Raw genomic sequence first — 18,895 nt, 5'->3', positions numbered from 1 at the left:
CGTGTTTGTTCATGTCCGTCTCAAAGGTCAGCCTGGACCAAAACTCAATCCAGATGAAATGCGTACAGTCTTGATAACGCATCACCGCTCACCTATGCGTCTATCCAGTCGGAAAGGTGAATTAGCGGTACATCCAACCCATATGTACCGTCGCTCCATCATTCATCCTGTTAACTCCCTCAAACATACGACGTTAATTTAGTGTTTACTTAGCGTAACGCATCAGATGTAAACATGGATGTTGACTTGATCTAAAATAAAATAACTCCCGCCTACACTCCTAATTCAATAGTCCAACACGCATGTATAGGAAAGTACAAAACGTGGCTTGCATTAGCTCGGACCCGTAAGTTTTGCGATATCATACCAGCGTGGAATATACACGGCGCTTTACCAGCCCCTCTCATAAGCCATTTATCTAAAATGAATGTGTAATTGCCAATATAAAGTATCCTTGATGTATTTAGGTTTACACTGGAATCTGATTGTAAAAGTATCACATAGACAATCTATTACACGGATATGTTTTCATGGAACTCATAAATAATAGGAACACTTCAGAATTGACGACGCAGTTTTGCGGTTGGTTTCTTCCCTTCTAGATGATGGCATGCCCCCAGCAGGTGTTATCATGTGTAACTATACAGCCTGTCCGTTGTTTCTTCGACCTCAGTGTAATATATGTCATACATCTGCCGGTTGTCCAAGCAAATAACATGTTGGAGGAGTTTTAATGACATTTTCTAAATATTCTTTAATTATTTGCACCATTATGTTATTATCCATGAGTATACTTTTCAAAATTGTCTAGCGTCGACACGTGCGTCATTGCAATTCCGACACAGATCTAGTCCCTTGACACCTACATCATTGCCAACCCGACACAGATCTAGCCCCTTGACACGTGCGTCATTTCCACCTCGACACAGATCTAGTTCCTTGACACGTGCGTCATTGCCACCTTGACACAGATCTAGTTCCTTGACACGTGCGTCATTGCCACCTCGACACAGATCTAGTCCCTTGACACGTGCGTCATTGCCATCCCGACACAGATCTAGTACATTGACACGTGCGTCATTGTCAACCCGACACAGATCTAGTCCTTTGACACGTGCGTCATTGTCATCCCGACACAGATCTAGTCCCTTGACACGTGCGTCATTGCCATCCCGACACAGATCTAGTCCATTGACACGTGCGTCATTGTCAACCCGACACAGATCTTGCCCCTTGACACGTGCGTCATTGCCATTCCGACACAGATCTAGTCCATTGACACGTGCGTCATTGTCAACCCGACACAGATCTTGCCCCTTGACACGTGCGTCATTGCCATCCCGACACAGATCTAGTCCCTTGACACGTACATCATCGCCATCCCGACACAGATCTAGTACCTCGACACATGCGTCATTGCCACCCCGACACAGATCTAGTCGTTAAGTCTGTCAACTGCATTCTGGTTTCTTCTGCATACGTAACATGAGAGATTTGGTTATGCAGACATCAGCGCACTTACATAAGGTGTGTTTTTTCAGAGGGGCCATGTGAACTTTGGCCTGTCTACATTACATGTATGCCGAGTTCTGTAGTTTTTTACTTTCTTGGGTTGTATCTTTTTCCTCCAGCCGTCCAACATGGACGCTGAGGAGGCAACCAGTGCCATGACATACCAGTAGAGATATGAATATCAAGTAAATTGAAACCGTCAGTAGCTCGGTAGCCCCACGATGCGCGTGTACAGCTGGTAGGACGCAGGGGTGATGTATCTCGCTAACCACCCAGCAGATGTAGAGCCATGACGCAGCCATATGCGGCTCGTGTGGCCACAATCCCTCCCACAGAGACATGGGGGGTAAACATAGGCTATGTGTTTTATTTTGCCAAAGTGCCTGATTGCCACATCATTACGAGGAGCCATACACAAACACATCCCTCGCCTCTAAACCAAACCCCACTTCAAACTTTGAATGATCTGAGAATGTTGCTGATATAAACATCAGTTCCGATGAAATTAACGGAGATACGATGAGTAATTGTCAGACCAGTCAGATGAATAAACACACGAGGAGTAGCTACAGCTGGCGGGACCTGCAGGTGAAATCACGAATATGATATGGACTGGGATCCCGTCTACTGACAATTACATCACGTATTGATGCAGGTGAAATCACGAATATGATATGGACTGGGATCCCGTCTACTGACAATTACATTACGTATTGATGCAGGTGAAATCACGAATATGATATGGACTGGGATCCCGTCTACTGACAATTACAGCACGTATTGATGAAGGTGAAATCACGAATATGACATGACCGGCAATTACATCACGTATTGATGCAGGTGAAATCACGAATATGATATGGACTGGGATCCCGTCTACTGACAATTACATCACGTATTGATGCAGGTGAAATCACGAATATGATATGGACTGGGATCCCGTCTACTGACAATTACAGCACGTATTGATGAAGGTGAAATCACGAATATGACATGACCGGCAATTACATCACGTATTGATGCAGGTGAAATCACGAATATGATATGGACTGGGATCCCGTCTACTGACAATTACATCACGTATTGATGCAGGTGAAATCACGAATATGATATGGACTGGGATCCCGTCTACTGACAATTACAGCACGTATTGATAAGAGGTGAAATCACGAATATGACATGGACTGACAATTACATCACGTATAGATGCAGGTGAAATCACGAATATGATATGGACTGGGATCCCGTCTACTGACAAGTACATCACGTATTGATGCAGGTGAAATCACGAATATCATATGGACTGGGATCCTGTCTACTGACAAGTACATCACGTATAGATGCAGGTGAATCCATGAATATGATATGGACTGGAATCCCGTTAGTCGCGAATATGATGTGGACTTGATCCATTCTACTGACAATTACGTTACATAAATGCCGACGATGTCACGCATATAATGTAAATTGGGCTCTCGTTGACTACATCCGGAATAACAGACAAAACATTGAAATATACATATTGACAGGGCTGTTATGCTCCGTTATAGAGTCATCTGTACCGAAAACGCAAGACATAAGATAATAAAACACCAGTCTAACATAAACTGGATCCGCGCCTACTGACATAGCGCAAGTGACGCAAACACAGGCAGATGCGCAAACCAACAGCGAGAAGGGATCCCAGTGTCGTACACTTTCTTATCTCAACAATCTCTGAAACGCCCCATATACTTGTAATTAAAAAATCTAAATTGTTATGAAAAAATTAAAACGTGACAGAATGTGTTTATTTTTAACAAAATGCTGTCGACAGCCAGGGTGACAGATGAAACGAGCGGACACATACATGACGCACAGCCTATAGTCCTCCCATTGCCCGTTCCATTACGGATGTCTGTTGATGGGCTGAGACTACAAACAAATGCATGGAGAAAGGATGTTTTGAGGTTCCACCTATTTGGTCGCTTCGGTTCCAATTGCTTTTATGGGCATTTGATAGCAGTTGGATGTAACACGTGTTACGCTCAATAAACTTTATTATTCATTCTGGAATGGCGGCACACGTATCTATAAGAAGTTACGACAGAAGTACTGAAGCTCTACTTATAAGCCGCGCATAATTTCTGTTTTGTTTGTGTGATGTTTAAAGCTTCACTCAGCAATATTCCAGCTATGTGACAGCGGTCTGTAAATCAAGTCTGGACCAGACAATCCAGTGATTGACATCATGAGCGCCGATCCACGCAGTTGGGATACGAAGACATGCAATGAACCAAATCACTACTGAGCCCGATCACCCGATTCCGTTAGTCGCCTCTTACCTCAAGTTTAGTTTGCTGGGGACATGTATTCCTACCCGGAATCCCCACGGGTAACAGAAATTCAATAGATATTTAACATATAAATGCAATGAGGGTAGTTGTGTGAGGTGTAAACACGACTTCGTTTGTATATTTGTTTGTTGTTTAACGCCGCACTCTGGGTTAGCGAAGTAGTTAAAGCGTTCGTTCGTCGCGCCTCCGGTCCAGGTTCGATTCCTAACATGGATATAATGTGTGAAGCTCGTTCTTGGTTTTCCTCATCTTGGTGATGAGGGAATGTTGGTAAAAGAAACGTAAAGCCCTAGCTCTCCCACTCGCCTACTCACCCGTTCTCCCGTTCTCCCGTTCACCCACTCACCACTCACTCACTCTCCCCCTCGCCTACTCACCCGTTCACCCGTTCTCCCGTTCTCCCGTTCACCCACTCACTCACTCTCCCACTCGCCTACTCACCCGTTCACCCGTTCTCCCACTCACCCACTCGCCTACTAAGCCGTTCACCCACTCACCACTCTCCCACTCGCCTACTCACCCGTTCACCTGTTCACCCGTTCACCCACTCAGCACTCTCCCACTCACCCACTCGCCTACTCGCCCGTTCACCCACTCACCTACTCAACCAGAGTTTGGACACGAAGATGATTGTTCTGTTTTGTATATAAAGGAATCGTTGACATACAGTAACAGTCATGCCTATCATGTACGTGTTGTGTGTGTTGCAGTGTCGCAGCCCATGGCGTTACGGATCGCCGCTCCGCCCATGACGTTCGACAACGTGTCACCCAAGTGCTGGAACTTCACCTACGGCAACTATCAAAAGATGGAGTTCTACAGTCCCGGATACCCCAACAAATACACAAACGACACGGACTGTGTCTTATACCTGGAAGGTAGGCTATGACATATATATTATCATGAACCACCTGGTGGTCTAGTAGATAGCGCACCTGACGGGAAAGCGGAAGCTCGGTAGTTCGGTCCCAAAAGACGTTAAACGAGATACTAGTACTTGGTGTTACCCCGCCTGGCGCTCTGCATTAGGGGATAAAACAAACATTGGTCGGCTAGTAGTCAGTATACTGTGTCGCTGAGTGGGGTATCCAACTATGACATGATAGCTCTGTGGTCCAGTACAAAAAGCGGCATATAATAATCCTAGTAGAAGAAATAAAACTAGTACGAGCAGCCACAAACACGGGCGTTACATGCACGTCACTATATAAGTGCAATAATATCGAACGCGACGTTAAACCCCATTTCATCTCATCCAACCGAAGTTCCATGACAACTGTTTCTTTGCCCATGACAACTGTCTCATCGTTCCATGACAACTGTCTCGTTTCCAATGACAACTGTCTCGTAGTTCCATGACAACTGTCTCATCGTTCCATGACAACTGTCTCGTTGCCCATGACAACTGTCTCGTAGTTCCATGACAACTGTTGGATCGTTCCATAACAACTGTCTGATACTCCCATGACAACTGTTTCTTTGCCCATGAAAACTGTCTCATCGTTCCATGACAACTGTCTCGTTTCCCATGACAACTGTCTCGTAGTTCCATGGCAACTGTCTCATCGTTCCATGACAACTGTCTCGTTACTACGAGACAGCTGTCTCGTAGTTCAATGACAACTGTCTCGTTGCCAATGACAACTGTCTCGTAGTTCCACGACAACTGTTTGATAGTTCCATGACAACTTTCTCGTTGCCCATGACAACTGTCTCGTAGTGCCATGACAACTGTCTCACTGTTCCATAACTGTCTGAAAGTCCCATGACAACTGTAGTTCCTTGATAACTGTCTCAGAGGATCGTGATTACTGTATCGTATTGTCATTAATACTGTTTCGTAGGACAAGGCAAATATGTCGTAGGGCACTGGCAAGTGTCTCGTATTGTCAGTAATACTGTTTTATAGTGACATTATAGTACTGTTTCATATGGCAATGACATCTGCCACCAAGGGCCATGACAGCTGTTCAGTTGTGCAGTGTCAATGCTGGAGCCGATAAAACAAATACTCCAAGTGTTGCAAACTTTTGAATTCCATATGTAAAACCTCTTATTGTGTGATTGGCATTACATAGAAGTTGACGGATGACAAAGTAGACACTTATTTATTTTACTGTAATGGCGGCTGTTGTTACTGTTAATCCTCCACCTACTATATATATATATATTCTGTACCATGTTCATTATTCAGCCTTGCTTGACAACGGTGTACGTGTGTAAGGATCTATACTGAAACGTCGCCATAACAGTAAAATAAAGAAGTTGTTATCCATAAATTGTGTCCACTTTGTCTGTGTAAAACCTCGTTTAATCGAACTCGTGAACTCGATATATCCTTTACGATGATATCCTGATAGAATACTTATCAACACCACTGGCTTATGTTAGAACTCCGCTTGTGTCGAACTACGGTCTAGTCTGCAGTGCTCGGGACTTGAGGTCATTGTTCTCGGTGACCAGGGACTCGTTCCGTAAAGCGATTTTAGTGCTGCGACTGTCGTAAGTCAGTGCCCAAAGTATAGAAGTAATCTAGACTTGCCAAATATCATAGACTTACATGGGCTGTATTGGATATATTTGTTTCAGGGTCTGTATGAGTGAGTGAGTGAGTGAGTGAGTGAGTGAGTTGGGTTTAACGCCGCTTTTAATAATATTCCAGTTATATCGCGGCGTGTCAGCTTAATGTGGGAGGAAAGCCCGAAGTGATGCAGGTCTCAGACTTTTACCACTTCGGTCAAACCCACGATCACGGGTATGATGCTGACAAACCTAGAAATATAATCGTGGCGAACCGGGATTCGAACCCGCAATCATAGGTTTCTGGCATGCCCAAGGGACGCAACTCTGCACAGCTAATAGCGGCGCCTAAGACAACTGGGCAACCCGTGGCCCCGGGTCTGTATGACAGACTGGTATAAGAGTTACGATCATCGTAGTGCTTAGATTGCTTTGAGGAAGAAGGCCTTGTGCCTATATTAACACCTCGACTCTCATATAATTCCAAACATATCTGTATATGGTCTCTGATAATGTCTTTGAAGAATGGTTCATATTCTCTCCAGATGTATCAACTGCAATTCTATACCATGGTGTTTACGAATAAAATAAACAAGGAACTATCGAATAGTACCCTTGATGTGTACATGTGGAAACTGAAGTTTATGAAACGTAATCAAAACGACGAAAATATTTAGTCAGCGAATGCTCGCCACGTGGACAATAATAAACGAGACGATAGAAATAGTCCCGTGCATGTTTTCGAAACTGTCGAAAAGCTAAATTCAAAATTACTGGTGTTTACAGTTAAGCGATATTATCAACACCCTCCCCGTGGCTGTGCCACCTCTAGAGCATCCCTTGTCAATCACCGGAGCCTTGGACTCACCCTCGCTTATCAGCGCGACTAAATATTACATATACTGTTACGCCGAGCGTTTAGTTGGAAGGTGGGGGCATCCCATGGGTGTGATAAGGCGTGAGAGGAGAGCGAGAGATGGCGAGATGATCGCGAGCAATCTCGCAACCTGTCGCCGCTGTCGTCATGAGAAAATGAGATTACCCAGGAATGCCAAGCCTCATAGATCAATTTCAGATAAAACTGATGTAACAGTTGTCGTGTAAATTATTTTTAAATATGTTTAGAATACATTCTTAGGTGCCTCATCTCGCGGGGAAATATGACACATATTACCATTCTAGATTATCCTGGTTCAAAATGCAGTATCAGAGCTTTTGAAAGGGGACATCGGCATCAAATCGAGTATATGGTATTATTATTCCTCCCCTTTGGGAAGAAATATTATTTTAAACAAAAGAGCACCCCCGACAGAGTTTGCAGTTAAAAATAGATCGATTTGAATATTTTGGAAAAAATAATTTTCGTATGTATTGAAGTCTAGAACCAGTCAATATAAGAAAGGTTCAATAAATGTGGGTGACATATTTGATATCCTGTTGAAATATATCGATGTGTCGAGTTTTGAATTATAAGTGCACAATAATAAATATGACGTCACGATCACGAATGAGAGTATTTGACCTACTTTGGGATCGTAAGCTATCTACCAAAGATAAGTGTGTGGACGAAATGTTTGTCAGAATATGAAAAATAACCATAAACAAACAAAATATAATTTGTTGAACTTTGTATAAGTTTGTTTACTTTGTGTAAACTTGTATAATCAACTTGAACTTTGTTCTAGCATTTTTTATGACTGTCATTTGAAATTTAATGAAAGGTTTCAAATCAGCTTATCAAGCTAAGAGGTTTAAAAGGTTAAAGCGAAGTGAGTGGGTGAGTTTTCACGCTGTCCTGGCAGGGTGTCGGTTATGATTTCTGGTGATGAATAGACCCAGGTATTCTCTACGGGACAAGCGAACGCACTATCTGTTGAACTATCATTCTGAACTTTAAGGGTAAATTAGAAAATATATAAATGGCTATCGTTTGTTTGATTTTTTGTTTATATTGTTTAACGCAGAACTCAGCAATATTCCAGCTATATGACGACGGTCTGTAAATAATCAAGTCTGGACCAGACAATCCAGTGATTGACATCGTGAGCATCTATCCACGCAATTTGGATACGATGACACGCATCAACCAAGTCACCGAGCCTGACTACCCGATCCCGTTAGTCACCTATTACGACAAGCATAGTCGCTTTTTATGGCAAGCATGGGTTGCTGAGGACTATATATGTATATGGGAGTGTTTTTCAGAGAAATAAACTACAAATGAATGCAGATGTATTTGTCGTTATTAGTTTTTCTCTGTGTTTATATCGCCCCAGGGCTGTGTGGTATTTAAGTTCATATTTGTTCTAACTTTTGAAATAACGGTGTGATAATCTATTGAATTAACCAACTTAAACATATATGATTCCATTTTGAGGTATGCGTCAAAATTAAGACAAAAAAGAGGTTATTTCTCCTTTTACTGCGATTAGAGAAATACAGTCAGTAATTCCTTTTAGAATCTAAACATGTGAAACTTTCATGAACTGTTATCTATTAGGATAGTGTGCTTACACGTGACTTGAACGTTTAAACATGTGTCCGACGCCATGTTGACGGATTGTTATATTTTCAATTATATAAAAATAAATAATCAGTTTTGAAAATCAGCTTATTTATCTTCCAGAGTGTGACTTAGTACATGGACATAATCCCATCACTGCCGAGATATTTCGGGATGGGGAAAATAAAGAATCCATTTTGGCGTTTGTTATTGATGACCCTATCAAGTGTTACATATTTTTTAGCCCGGGAGCATCTACAGAATCTGACAGTGAATGGTATGAGTAGATATCCCGCCGCACTCACGCTTAGTTTTCCGTCCAATTAAAGCCCGCGGGGGTAAAGTGTAGTGTGTGTATTTATGTTAGCGATAAACATCAACATTTTCCCATTTACATCATGTATCAGATGTACCGTTACTTCTGTTCACAAAGAGGGTTATATCCATTTTGGAGAGTTTTTATTTGCTTTATGCAAAGCGTTTGCATTATTTCGCCGTAATTTTAGACTGACAACATTATCCGTGTATTTCTTGTTCCTAACCCATCTGCCCCCACCCCCATTTCTCATTGCCTCGCCCGGCTCTATTTTGATACCCCCTCACTCGTCCTGGCAGTCGGATTTCTCACCCCCCAAATAGGATAACACCCCTTGGCTAACACCATTCCTTCATCCCGTCTGTCCATCCGAATACTCACCCAGTCCCTCAAACCCCTGTCCCCTTTTCCGCTCCCCTTCAACAAACCCCCTCCTGACCCCTCGACCCCTCATCTCGGCCCATGTCTCCTGATCCCCCTGCTCTATCCAACTCGTCACCCCGACCCCGATTTCGTCACGCGATTTTGATTGGACTATGCATAGACTCGTTAGTGCAGCCAGAGGATAACTCCATATAACAAGCCCAGTTCGGCAAGGGTAGAAACTAGACATTTATTTTCAGTTAACACCCTTGCCTCGGGAAGATGCCCCGACCCCGTCTCCTGAACGACACCCCAAGGCACCACCCTTCCCAAATCCTACTGGTGATTTTTCGTGTATTTTCATATCATCCGTCCTTGGATTTTCGTACACAGTACTGAATTATTGTTTTACGCCTTCACGCAATCCTTCACTCATTCATTCATTCATTCATTCATTCCCTCATTCCTTCACATTTGTGTCCACAGCGCCCCAAAACTTCAAGATCCAGCTGGACTTCAGGGACGTGTTCAAGATCGAGAAGTCGGAGAAATGCAAGTACGACTACCTGGAGGTGCGGGACGGCCCCTTCGCCTACTCCCCCCTCATACAGCGCTTCTGCGGGGACGACTTTCCCCCGCTCGTCACCTCCACCTCGCGCTTCCTGTGGATGAGGTTCAAATCAGATGACCTCATTCAGGATGAGGGATTCAAGGCCATCTACTCCTACATCAAAGACAACAGTAAGTCGCGAACACCCTTTATTAGATATACTACTCAAAAGAAGTTAAAGAACTCCCGGTTATTTGATATTACGGTAACAGATGAACTACCAACTGTATGAGGAGGGCAAGGGTGGCCAAGCCGTCTAGGGCGCCGCAATATGCTGTACAACTGCTGCCCTTGGACACGCCAGAAACCTATGATCGTGGGTTCGATTCCCGGTTTGGCTTGATTATGTTTCTATGCTGAAAAAAGTTGCCAAAACACTGCCATCTTAAAGTCCAATATCGCCCGTGATGCCCGTATCCAATACATCATGCGAAGAACCATTTCTTGTTTGTTTCATTTTTCGCCATTATCAAACCTACGTGTATACTTCCCGGCAGTCTATTTCCAATGAAAGATTTAGCTGTGTGTGCAAGGTGGCGACTAGGCTTTTAGGTATCCCAACAGAAGCTAATGTTTCAGTGTCCAACTTTAAGACTGTTCAGGCCTTCATTTTTCATTTTCTCAAAAAAAAAGATCTCATCGACAGAAAATCAACACCACGAGAGCACCAAAATAGTACATTCTTAGTACGAGGACATGATTCGGATTGTCTCTTCCAAGAACACAACCTCTTCTTCATTTTTATATATTCCAATCTTTCATGTATGTTTTGGAAATATCTAGATCTACATATGACTGATCTTAATTTAAGAACTGTCTAAATTCAAACGTACCATCTATACTTGCTGCAAAAATAAACCAAGAACACAATATGTATCGGCAGATGGTACAAGAAGTCATGGCATATGGTGCAAAGTGCAGAGGATGTAGTTGAAAGGATGGTCCAATAACCATTGCCATAGAACAGTGACAAAACACATCATTGGATCCATTTCGGTTTCTGCATTTAAATGTTACTTTGTAAGTCAAAACATTTCGCCAGACAAAATAGATAAGGTACGATTACAAAAACTGGCCGTTTGATATGGCACTATAAAGTAGGTGGCGATTAACAATGTCCAGATGTATAATTTTGTGTGGCGTTAATCATTTTCATATACATGTTTATGGTGTTTCAAATGTTTCATCAAAGTGTATAATTTCTGTTAAGCATATATTAACCTGTCCTCAAAAACCGCCCGTCGTAAATACTATACTGTTATACAGTGAAGTTATGTAATATCCCTATTTTGGTGTCGGAAATAGCCGAGATGGCCCGAGACGTTCCGACTGTCACCACTTAAAAATAGTCCCGACATGACTAACGACCAATATCCCGCAGTAACTAAATGTATATAAACGAGACCATATGCACAAAACATGTACTTCAATAAAAAATATTCTGTATACTCCTCACTCAAAAAATATGTTGGTGATGCTCGCTGCTGTGTCACCGATACATGTGTTTTTTTATAGCAGGGGAAATAGACGCAACTTGACCCCACCTAACCAAGGGCATATGGCAAAACAATGAAACTAACTCTCATCGTTACATAAAAACAACATGCACACTAGATACACAAAGAAAGCGTTCTCACTAAAATGTCAAATACCCGCACAGGCTTGCTCTGTTGGGCCGGTTGCGGTTTGGCGTGAGCGTGGTAACTATACAATGGAAAGGGTTAAAAAGACAAATAAATGCTGAAATATTACTGACTGCGCTCAATTACTGAATCAGTCACCATGTTTGAGAAAAGGTCGAAGATCTGCGCATATGTGATTTATGACAGCATATTTATTAACAAAATAATCATATTATTATGAATACGAGTCGAGGACCGACCATGATATATTCTGGGAGTGGCCTAGGATCGTTTGAACACATTGTTCTCGAAAACAGGCAAAACAAATTCTCTGGTTCTACCCCAAATATATATTGTCCTCCTGTCATGCTATTTATACAAATGTGCTGTGAAAAACACAAGGATAGTTCAGTTCTTATTGTGACCTATAAACAAGTGTATATCTATCGATATGTGATTTATGTGATAATTACATATACATTGTCTGTGTACTCCCCTGGATATGTATTGACATAGGTGTGTTTGCGTGCGTGCATGTGCGTGTCGACATTTGTTGATATAGGTGAACTTACCTGAGACATATAATAATGTTATACATGCTTTACCTTTTCCACTTCAGCTCAGAATGATGGGAATGTGTTCAGTCAAGGTGAGTATGTTTTAAATACCTGTAAATACCTGTAGCAGTTTCAAGATGCGGTATTTTCATCTAACGCTAAACACGCTTATTGACTCGCGCCATGACGTCTCAACGTTGTGTGCTCACATTTTCACCAAGCTTCGAACAGCACCTTGTTCCCTCCAAGTAGGGCAATGAATGTGACAATGTCATCAACAAAACTTCTGTCAATATATGTTCCCTTTTTTTTTTTCATAGGTAAAATTCATAAATATGTTTAATTGTCCTTCTGATATTTCCGTTTCTCATAGTTGATTTTGAGAGAGTTTTTTGGTCAATAAAATTTAAAATACATATTGACATGATCAAAACTTACACGTCTTCTTGACCAAGGTTGTTTAAGCCTGCTTTCGTAAGGTAGCCATAATCATCCCTAACGCTATTTCAACACAGTTATTTTAGCATGATATTTTCATAAGTGAGTGAGTTGGTTTTATCGCCGCTTTTAACAGTATTCCAGTTATATCACGGCGTGTAAGCATAATGTGGGAGGAAAGCCCGAAGTGATGCAGGTCTCAGACGTTTACCACTTCGGTGAAACCCACGAGCACGGGCATGGTGCTGACAAACCTAGAAACATAATCGGGGATTCGAACCCACAATCATAGGTTTCTGGCGTGCCCAAGGGACGCAACTCGGCACAGCGAATCGCGGCGCCTTAGACGACTGGACCACCCGTGCCCCCTACTTTCACACGTGCTTACGCGAAGTAATCATTAATAATAGATAACACCGAAGCGGGAATTTGGACGTATTTAGGGCACGTGTAACTTAAGGTCTTCCAGCCTTTGGTACTCGCTCGATTGCTTCCTTTAAGTGATGTAGGTGTTTCGTGAGATTTCAGGTTTGATTGTCAGCTGGAATCGTTCTACTGCCTTTCACTTTCTACCTATTTTTTTATGTTTCAGCCCCGGCCCCTGTGTGTCGTGAGTTCCTGGAAGTGTCCCCCTCCAAGCCTGACGGGGTCTTGTCCTCCTCCCGCCTGGGGCACGAGATAACGTCCTACCAAGTGCCACGCCCATACGACTGCACGTGGGAGCTCCACACAGACAAGACCTACGGGGTAGGTTGGCGGAACGCCTGGTGTCTAAGGTCGCCTTGAGTCAAAGGCACTACCTGAACTTTACGCACATATCTGGCGAATAATATTTAGACTTTCGGTTGCAAATATTGACGGTTTACAATATTCCTGACGAAGCTACCATTCGGTTTACAAAATGACCGAAACTTAAAGTAAATTTATAACATAACCAAAAGCTACGGATTAGTTCATATCATAATCTGTTGTGTGGGATTGGTTCATATCATAACCGGAAGTTGAGGATTGGTTCATATCATAACCGGAAGTTGAGGTTTGGTTCATATTATAACCGGAAGTTGAGGATTGGTTCATATCCAAACCGGAAGTTGAGGATTGGTTCATATTATAACCGGAAATTGAGGATTGGTTCATATTATAACCGGAAGTTAAGGATTGGTTCTTTTCATAACCCGAAGTTTAGTAGAAGTTTTTTACATTATTATTATTAGTAGTATTAGTAGTAGTATTAGTAGTAGTAGTAGTAGTAGTAGTAGTAGAAGTAGTATCAGTATAATTATTAGTATTATTATTACAGATCTATGTGCGGACACACAATATGACAATGCGGCGCCCACAACGTTGCGACCAGAACTACATCGCCCTATACAAGCGCACCACGCTGGACAAGACGAAGTACGTTCAGTACTGTGCGGGGCCCAAGGCGGAGATGAAGACAAAGGAGAACAGGGTGTTTGTCAGGCTGTATGGGAAGACCCCCTCGAACCGGCCTGAAATAGAGATGGTCTACACTATATACAGACATGGTCAGTATTGCGGGATCAACTCGGGGACTGACGTCAGGCCACGTGATATCTGCCACGCTGATTAGTTGTAGGGTGAAAAACGAATCGTTTTTTTTTACCTCTCTTACGTCCAAACCCCCACTATTTTAACGGAATATTAATTAATCTAAGTCAGCGTCAACAAGATTTTTTGGATATTTTTTTCATTAAAAGGGGGATGTGCTTCAATGCCTTGGGCGTGTGTCCAAGACAGGTCCCGACTTTGAAATTAGTGACTTGTGGCAAACAGGTGTCAGGAATAATTCGGAAACGTTCTTGATGGGCATCAATCAAAAAAAAAAATGAGTTTTCAGATCAAATAGCCCCAACCCATATTCTGTATTCAAAAACTTGAGTTAAATTTGCTAGGACCGCCCAATACCCTAAACTTTGTTGGCTGGTGGAAATATTAGTTTACCGTCAATTGACCTCAGGTTTAGGGCGAAGTATAGTATTCGATCCAGATCTGCTACCCTTTCGCAATCCAAGATTGTGACAGAAAATCGGTTGAAATGTTGAATTTTCTGGGCTCTATTTTCAGAATGTGACTGAGTGTACATTGTATGTCATAAACATTCCGTATCTTTGATGCGATCTGGACTGTATCACCAGTCGCAGATATGAATGTATACTGCTCAAAAGAAGTTAAAGAACACCCGAATTGTTCACATCACTATAATTAATCTGTCACGGCTGGCGAGTATTGCAACACACAGCCTTCTTTGAGGGTGTTCTTTAACATGTATGAGTATCATATATCACCAAGCTCTGGAAAAGACTGTCCTATTTAATTAAAAACACGCGCTGTATTTTATCAGTAGGATATTCAAAGTGACTCTGCCTTCAGCTTCGTGATTTCTGACTTCTGTGAAATGTGGGTGCATGTGTTCAGTTCTGAACCAAAGGTAGAATTGTATTATATTATGTGTTTATCTTTTGTTTATCTTTTTTACGTATGTGCAGTTTAATATACATGTGTGAAATTGTGTTTTATTGTCGATACAGATGTGTTCTGTTGTTTGAGCAGTAGTATATGAGTAGTATATGAATGTGTTATGTTGTGTCTCCAGGTGTGAACGTTCTCAGTTGTGTAATTATGCAGATGAGAGTTGTTGTTTTTTTCTCTGGAGGTGTGAAGGTGTGTTCTATTGTACATACGGGTGTAGTCTGTTGTCTCTGCAGGTGTGAAGGTGTTCAATTTTGTATATCAAGGTGTGTTGTGTTGGCTCTGTTGAATATACAGGTGTAGTCTGTTGTCTCTGCAGGTGTGAAAGTGTGTTCTATTGTATACAGGTGTAGTCTGTTGTCTCTGCAGGTGTGGACGTGTGTTCTGTTGTATATACAGGTGTATTCTGTTGTCTCTGCAGGTGTGAAGGCGTGTTCTATTATATACAGGTGTATTCTGTTGTCTCTGCAGTTGTGAAGGTGTGCTCTGTTGTATATACAGGTGTAGTCTGATGTCTCTACAGATGTGAAGGTGTGCTCTGTTGTATAAACAGGTGTAGTCTGTTGTATCTGCAGGTGTGAAGGTGTGTTCTGTTGTATATACAGGTTTGAAGGTGTGTTCTGTTGTATATACAGGTGTGAAGGTGTGTTCTGTTGTATATACAGGTGTGAAGGTGTATTCTGTTGTCTCTGCAGGTGTGAAGGTGTGTTCTATTATATACAGGTGTATTCTGTTGTATCTGCAGGTGTGAAGGTGTGTTCCTCCGGGGAGTTCAAGTGTGGGGAGATGTGTCTCCCTCGCAGCCTCCTCTGTAACGGCATCCCCAACTGCCCCGCGGAGGAGGACGAGGTCAACTGTGCCGGAAAGGAAGGTACGTGACCATAGTGACGTCACCATATGTCTGTAGGACAATAGGCTTCGCGAAATACATGCATCCATTTAACACTTGTATGTTAACTCGTAATCCAAAGCGACCCTTCTTTTTCTAAAAGGACTGTGTGAAGCCCACGTTTGGTATGCTATTGACGTGATATGAGCTGGAATAGTGCTTAAAGCGTCCTACCTTACTAGCTCCCGCTGTCGTTCCATTATTGGGATATTGGGGAGCCTAACGGTTAAAGCGTTCGCTCGTCACACCGAAGGCCCGAGTTGGACTCCCAAGATGAGAACAATGTTTGAAGCCCATTTCGCGTGTCCCCTGCCATGATATTGTTGGAATATTGCTTATAGCTGCGTTAAACCATACTCACTTATTTCATTTCATTTAGAGGTCATGTCGCTGGAATGTTGCTGAGTGCGTCGCTAAACAACAAACAAACACACATTTGAATATAATGGTGGCCGATAACACCGGATCCCTCATAGTTATTCTCTAAATCATGCCGTATTATATCTCAAAGACATTCGAAACGTGCTTTTTAAATGTTCTCACAGGATGTTACAAAGAGAGAAAAAAGTCATTCTTTTAAAAGGTTGATTAATTTTGGCACCTGTGTGTCAAATATTCTTAACTCAAATATACATGGCTAAGAGAGGAAGGAAGATATAGAAAATATGCACTTAATTGTATATTTTCAGTGGCCTCGTCAGGAAGTGCGCTTCCCCTACACGCCATCGTCGCCGGAAGTATCGGGGGAGTGTTGCTCACGGCTGTCGTCATCGGCGTGTGTGTGTCGTGCCACTACAAACGCCGGGACAAGCGCAGCGACAGGGAGCTGAAGAAGCAGCAGCAGAAGCAGCGGAACGCCCTGGAAATGGCCGTCTCCAACTCCTCCACAACCACCTACTCCTTGTCCAGACAGGGAGGCCCGGGGGCCGGGTCCAGCCCCGCCTCCCACCACCCCCAGCTCTCACCCCGCAGCAAGGACAACACCCACCGGTACAGCCTCGGCAGTTCGGTCCAACACTCCTCCGAGGGGGACCCTGCGGATACTATGTCCGACGTCGGCAACTACAAACGTTTCCTGACCATGGAGATGACCCCTGACGAAGAGTCCAGCCCCTGCCCCTCCCTCTACAGCCAGACGGGCGTTGTGACGGTGGAGCGCCACCCAGCGTTGGAGTCCCCCTACCCTCGCTTCACATCCAATGCCTGGCGGCCAGAGGACCCGATGCATTACCCCTACACAAGCTTAAAGAAGCCCCCACAGTTTAACGTCACTAAACCATTCTCATATAGCCCGGAAAGCAAGTACATCACAAGCATACCCTCTTTAAAATATACAAATAATGATATTCGGCCTGAGAATTAATATTTCAATTTTCAAACAGTTTTCAACCTTTCTGTGTCTTTCATTGTAAATGACATTATGATTTTTAAAATAATTTTTTTATGAAGTTTGTATCATGTATGGTCATTGCCAATCATAAGATGTATGTATATAGTACGTTCCGAGAATCGTGTTCCCCTGTGTCATATCAGGCCGATGTAATTATATTCAGTACGGGTTAACATTCGGAGCTTATCGCTTCACGGCATTTGTATGATCGTATTTATGTGTCATTTTTTGTAAATAAACAGAAAAAAAATTCCCAAGTGATATCTTTTTTCTTTTGTGCGACGGTTATCGTAGTAATGCATGAGTACCAATGCCAACACGGTATGCGTGCTCCTCGCGCGTGTAGGCATTAGCTGCCGAGAGAGAAGACGGTGTGATAATTGCAAGTGACAGTCTACTGTAAAACGTCTAGTAGACCTTGACGGACACATAGTGCCAATACTTTCCTACTTTGTAGTCTGTAGTTACGAGCCTGGCGCGGGTCGTTTTAATCAGCTGCCGACATGTTGTGAAGGAGGGATTCCAGAAGGGCGTGTCCCTTGACTGGGGGTGACGTGTGCGGCATAGCCATGGGCAATTAAACAGCCCGCTTCTGGGACAGCGTTGGTTATGTCGGATTTCTTTAAAAACATTTTTTTAAGATTGGGTAGATGTTTTACGTCAGCTATGTCACTGTAAAACGTTGTTTTTGTTTTTTCATCATTAACTGCGAAATCAGTCGGATTTGTGGAGATGTTTACGTTTCGGAACCCCCCGTGGGGATTCTGGGGGGAGTAGTTATGTTTGTTGTAACAGCCGAGTCATGAGGAATGGGGAGCTTGCAAAGTGTGATCCGGCTGATTTTATGACATTCTACTGGAGTGGATCAACTAATGGTGGTCTGTCGCCAGACTCGGTAATCTGGTGGTCTGCCAGGAGCGGGCAGCAACCAAGTCAGCGAGCCTGACCACCCGATCCCGTTAGTCGCCTCTTACGACAAGGATGGGTTGCTAAAGACCTATGCTCTACCGGATCTTCACGGGTCCAGATGTATGTCATATGCAACATCTGGTGACATTGGTTCGATCTGTCTAGTATGACCGCACACGCACATGCACACACGTATGCACGCACGCACGCACTCTCACACACTACATCCCTCGTTAATTCGAATTCCTTACTTCAGGGATATATATTAGTGGTCAGGTATAAGATGCAAGTGAGTGAGTATTCTGGTATATGTGTCATCTTAATTTGGAAGGAAAGCCCAAAGTGGTGCGGGTCTCAGACGTTTACCACTTTGGTGAAACCCCCAAGCACGGGTACGGTGCTGACAAACCTAGTTCTAGGCAGTATAATTATCTGAG

The 18,895-nt window shown here is 43.0% G+C and overlaps 1 protein-coding gene across 1 annotated transcript in view; it reads left to right on the top strand.

The window, feature by feature from the left end:
- Positions 1–17,800, top strand: part of LOC124119440 (neuropilin and tolloid-like protein 2) — a 76,107-nt gene extending 58,307 nt beyond the window's left edge. The window contains exons 3-9 of the mRNA XM_046481933.2: positions 4,559–4,726; positions 10,037–10,291; positions 12,402–12,431; positions 13,370–13,524; positions 14,078–14,306; positions 16,016–16,141; positions 16,849–17,800. Of these exons, the coding sequence (XP_046337889.2) occupies positions 4,559–4,726; positions 10,037–10,291; positions 12,402–12,431; positions 13,370–13,524; positions 14,078–14,306; positions 16,016–16,141; positions 16,849–17,522 (1,637 nt within the window). The 3' untranslated portion in view covers positions 17,523–17,800. The remainder of the gene's footprint in view (positions 1–4,558; positions 4,727–10,036; positions 10,292–12,401; positions 12,432–13,369; positions 13,525–14,077; positions 14,307–16,015; positions 16,142–16,848) is intronic.
- Positions 17,801–18,895: the final 1,095 nt, after the last annotated feature.

Source organism: Haliotis rufescens, unplaced genomic scaffold, assembly GCF_023055435.1.
Source record: "Haliotis rufescens isolate VD_foot unplaced genomic scaffold, xgHalRufe1.0.p SCAF_17, whole genome shotgun sequence".
NCBI lineage: Eukaryota > Metazoa > Mollusca > Gastropoda > Lepetellida > Haliotidae > Haliotis > Haliotis rufescens.
This window is presented reverse-complemented; position numbering and strand designations above follow the sequence as displayed.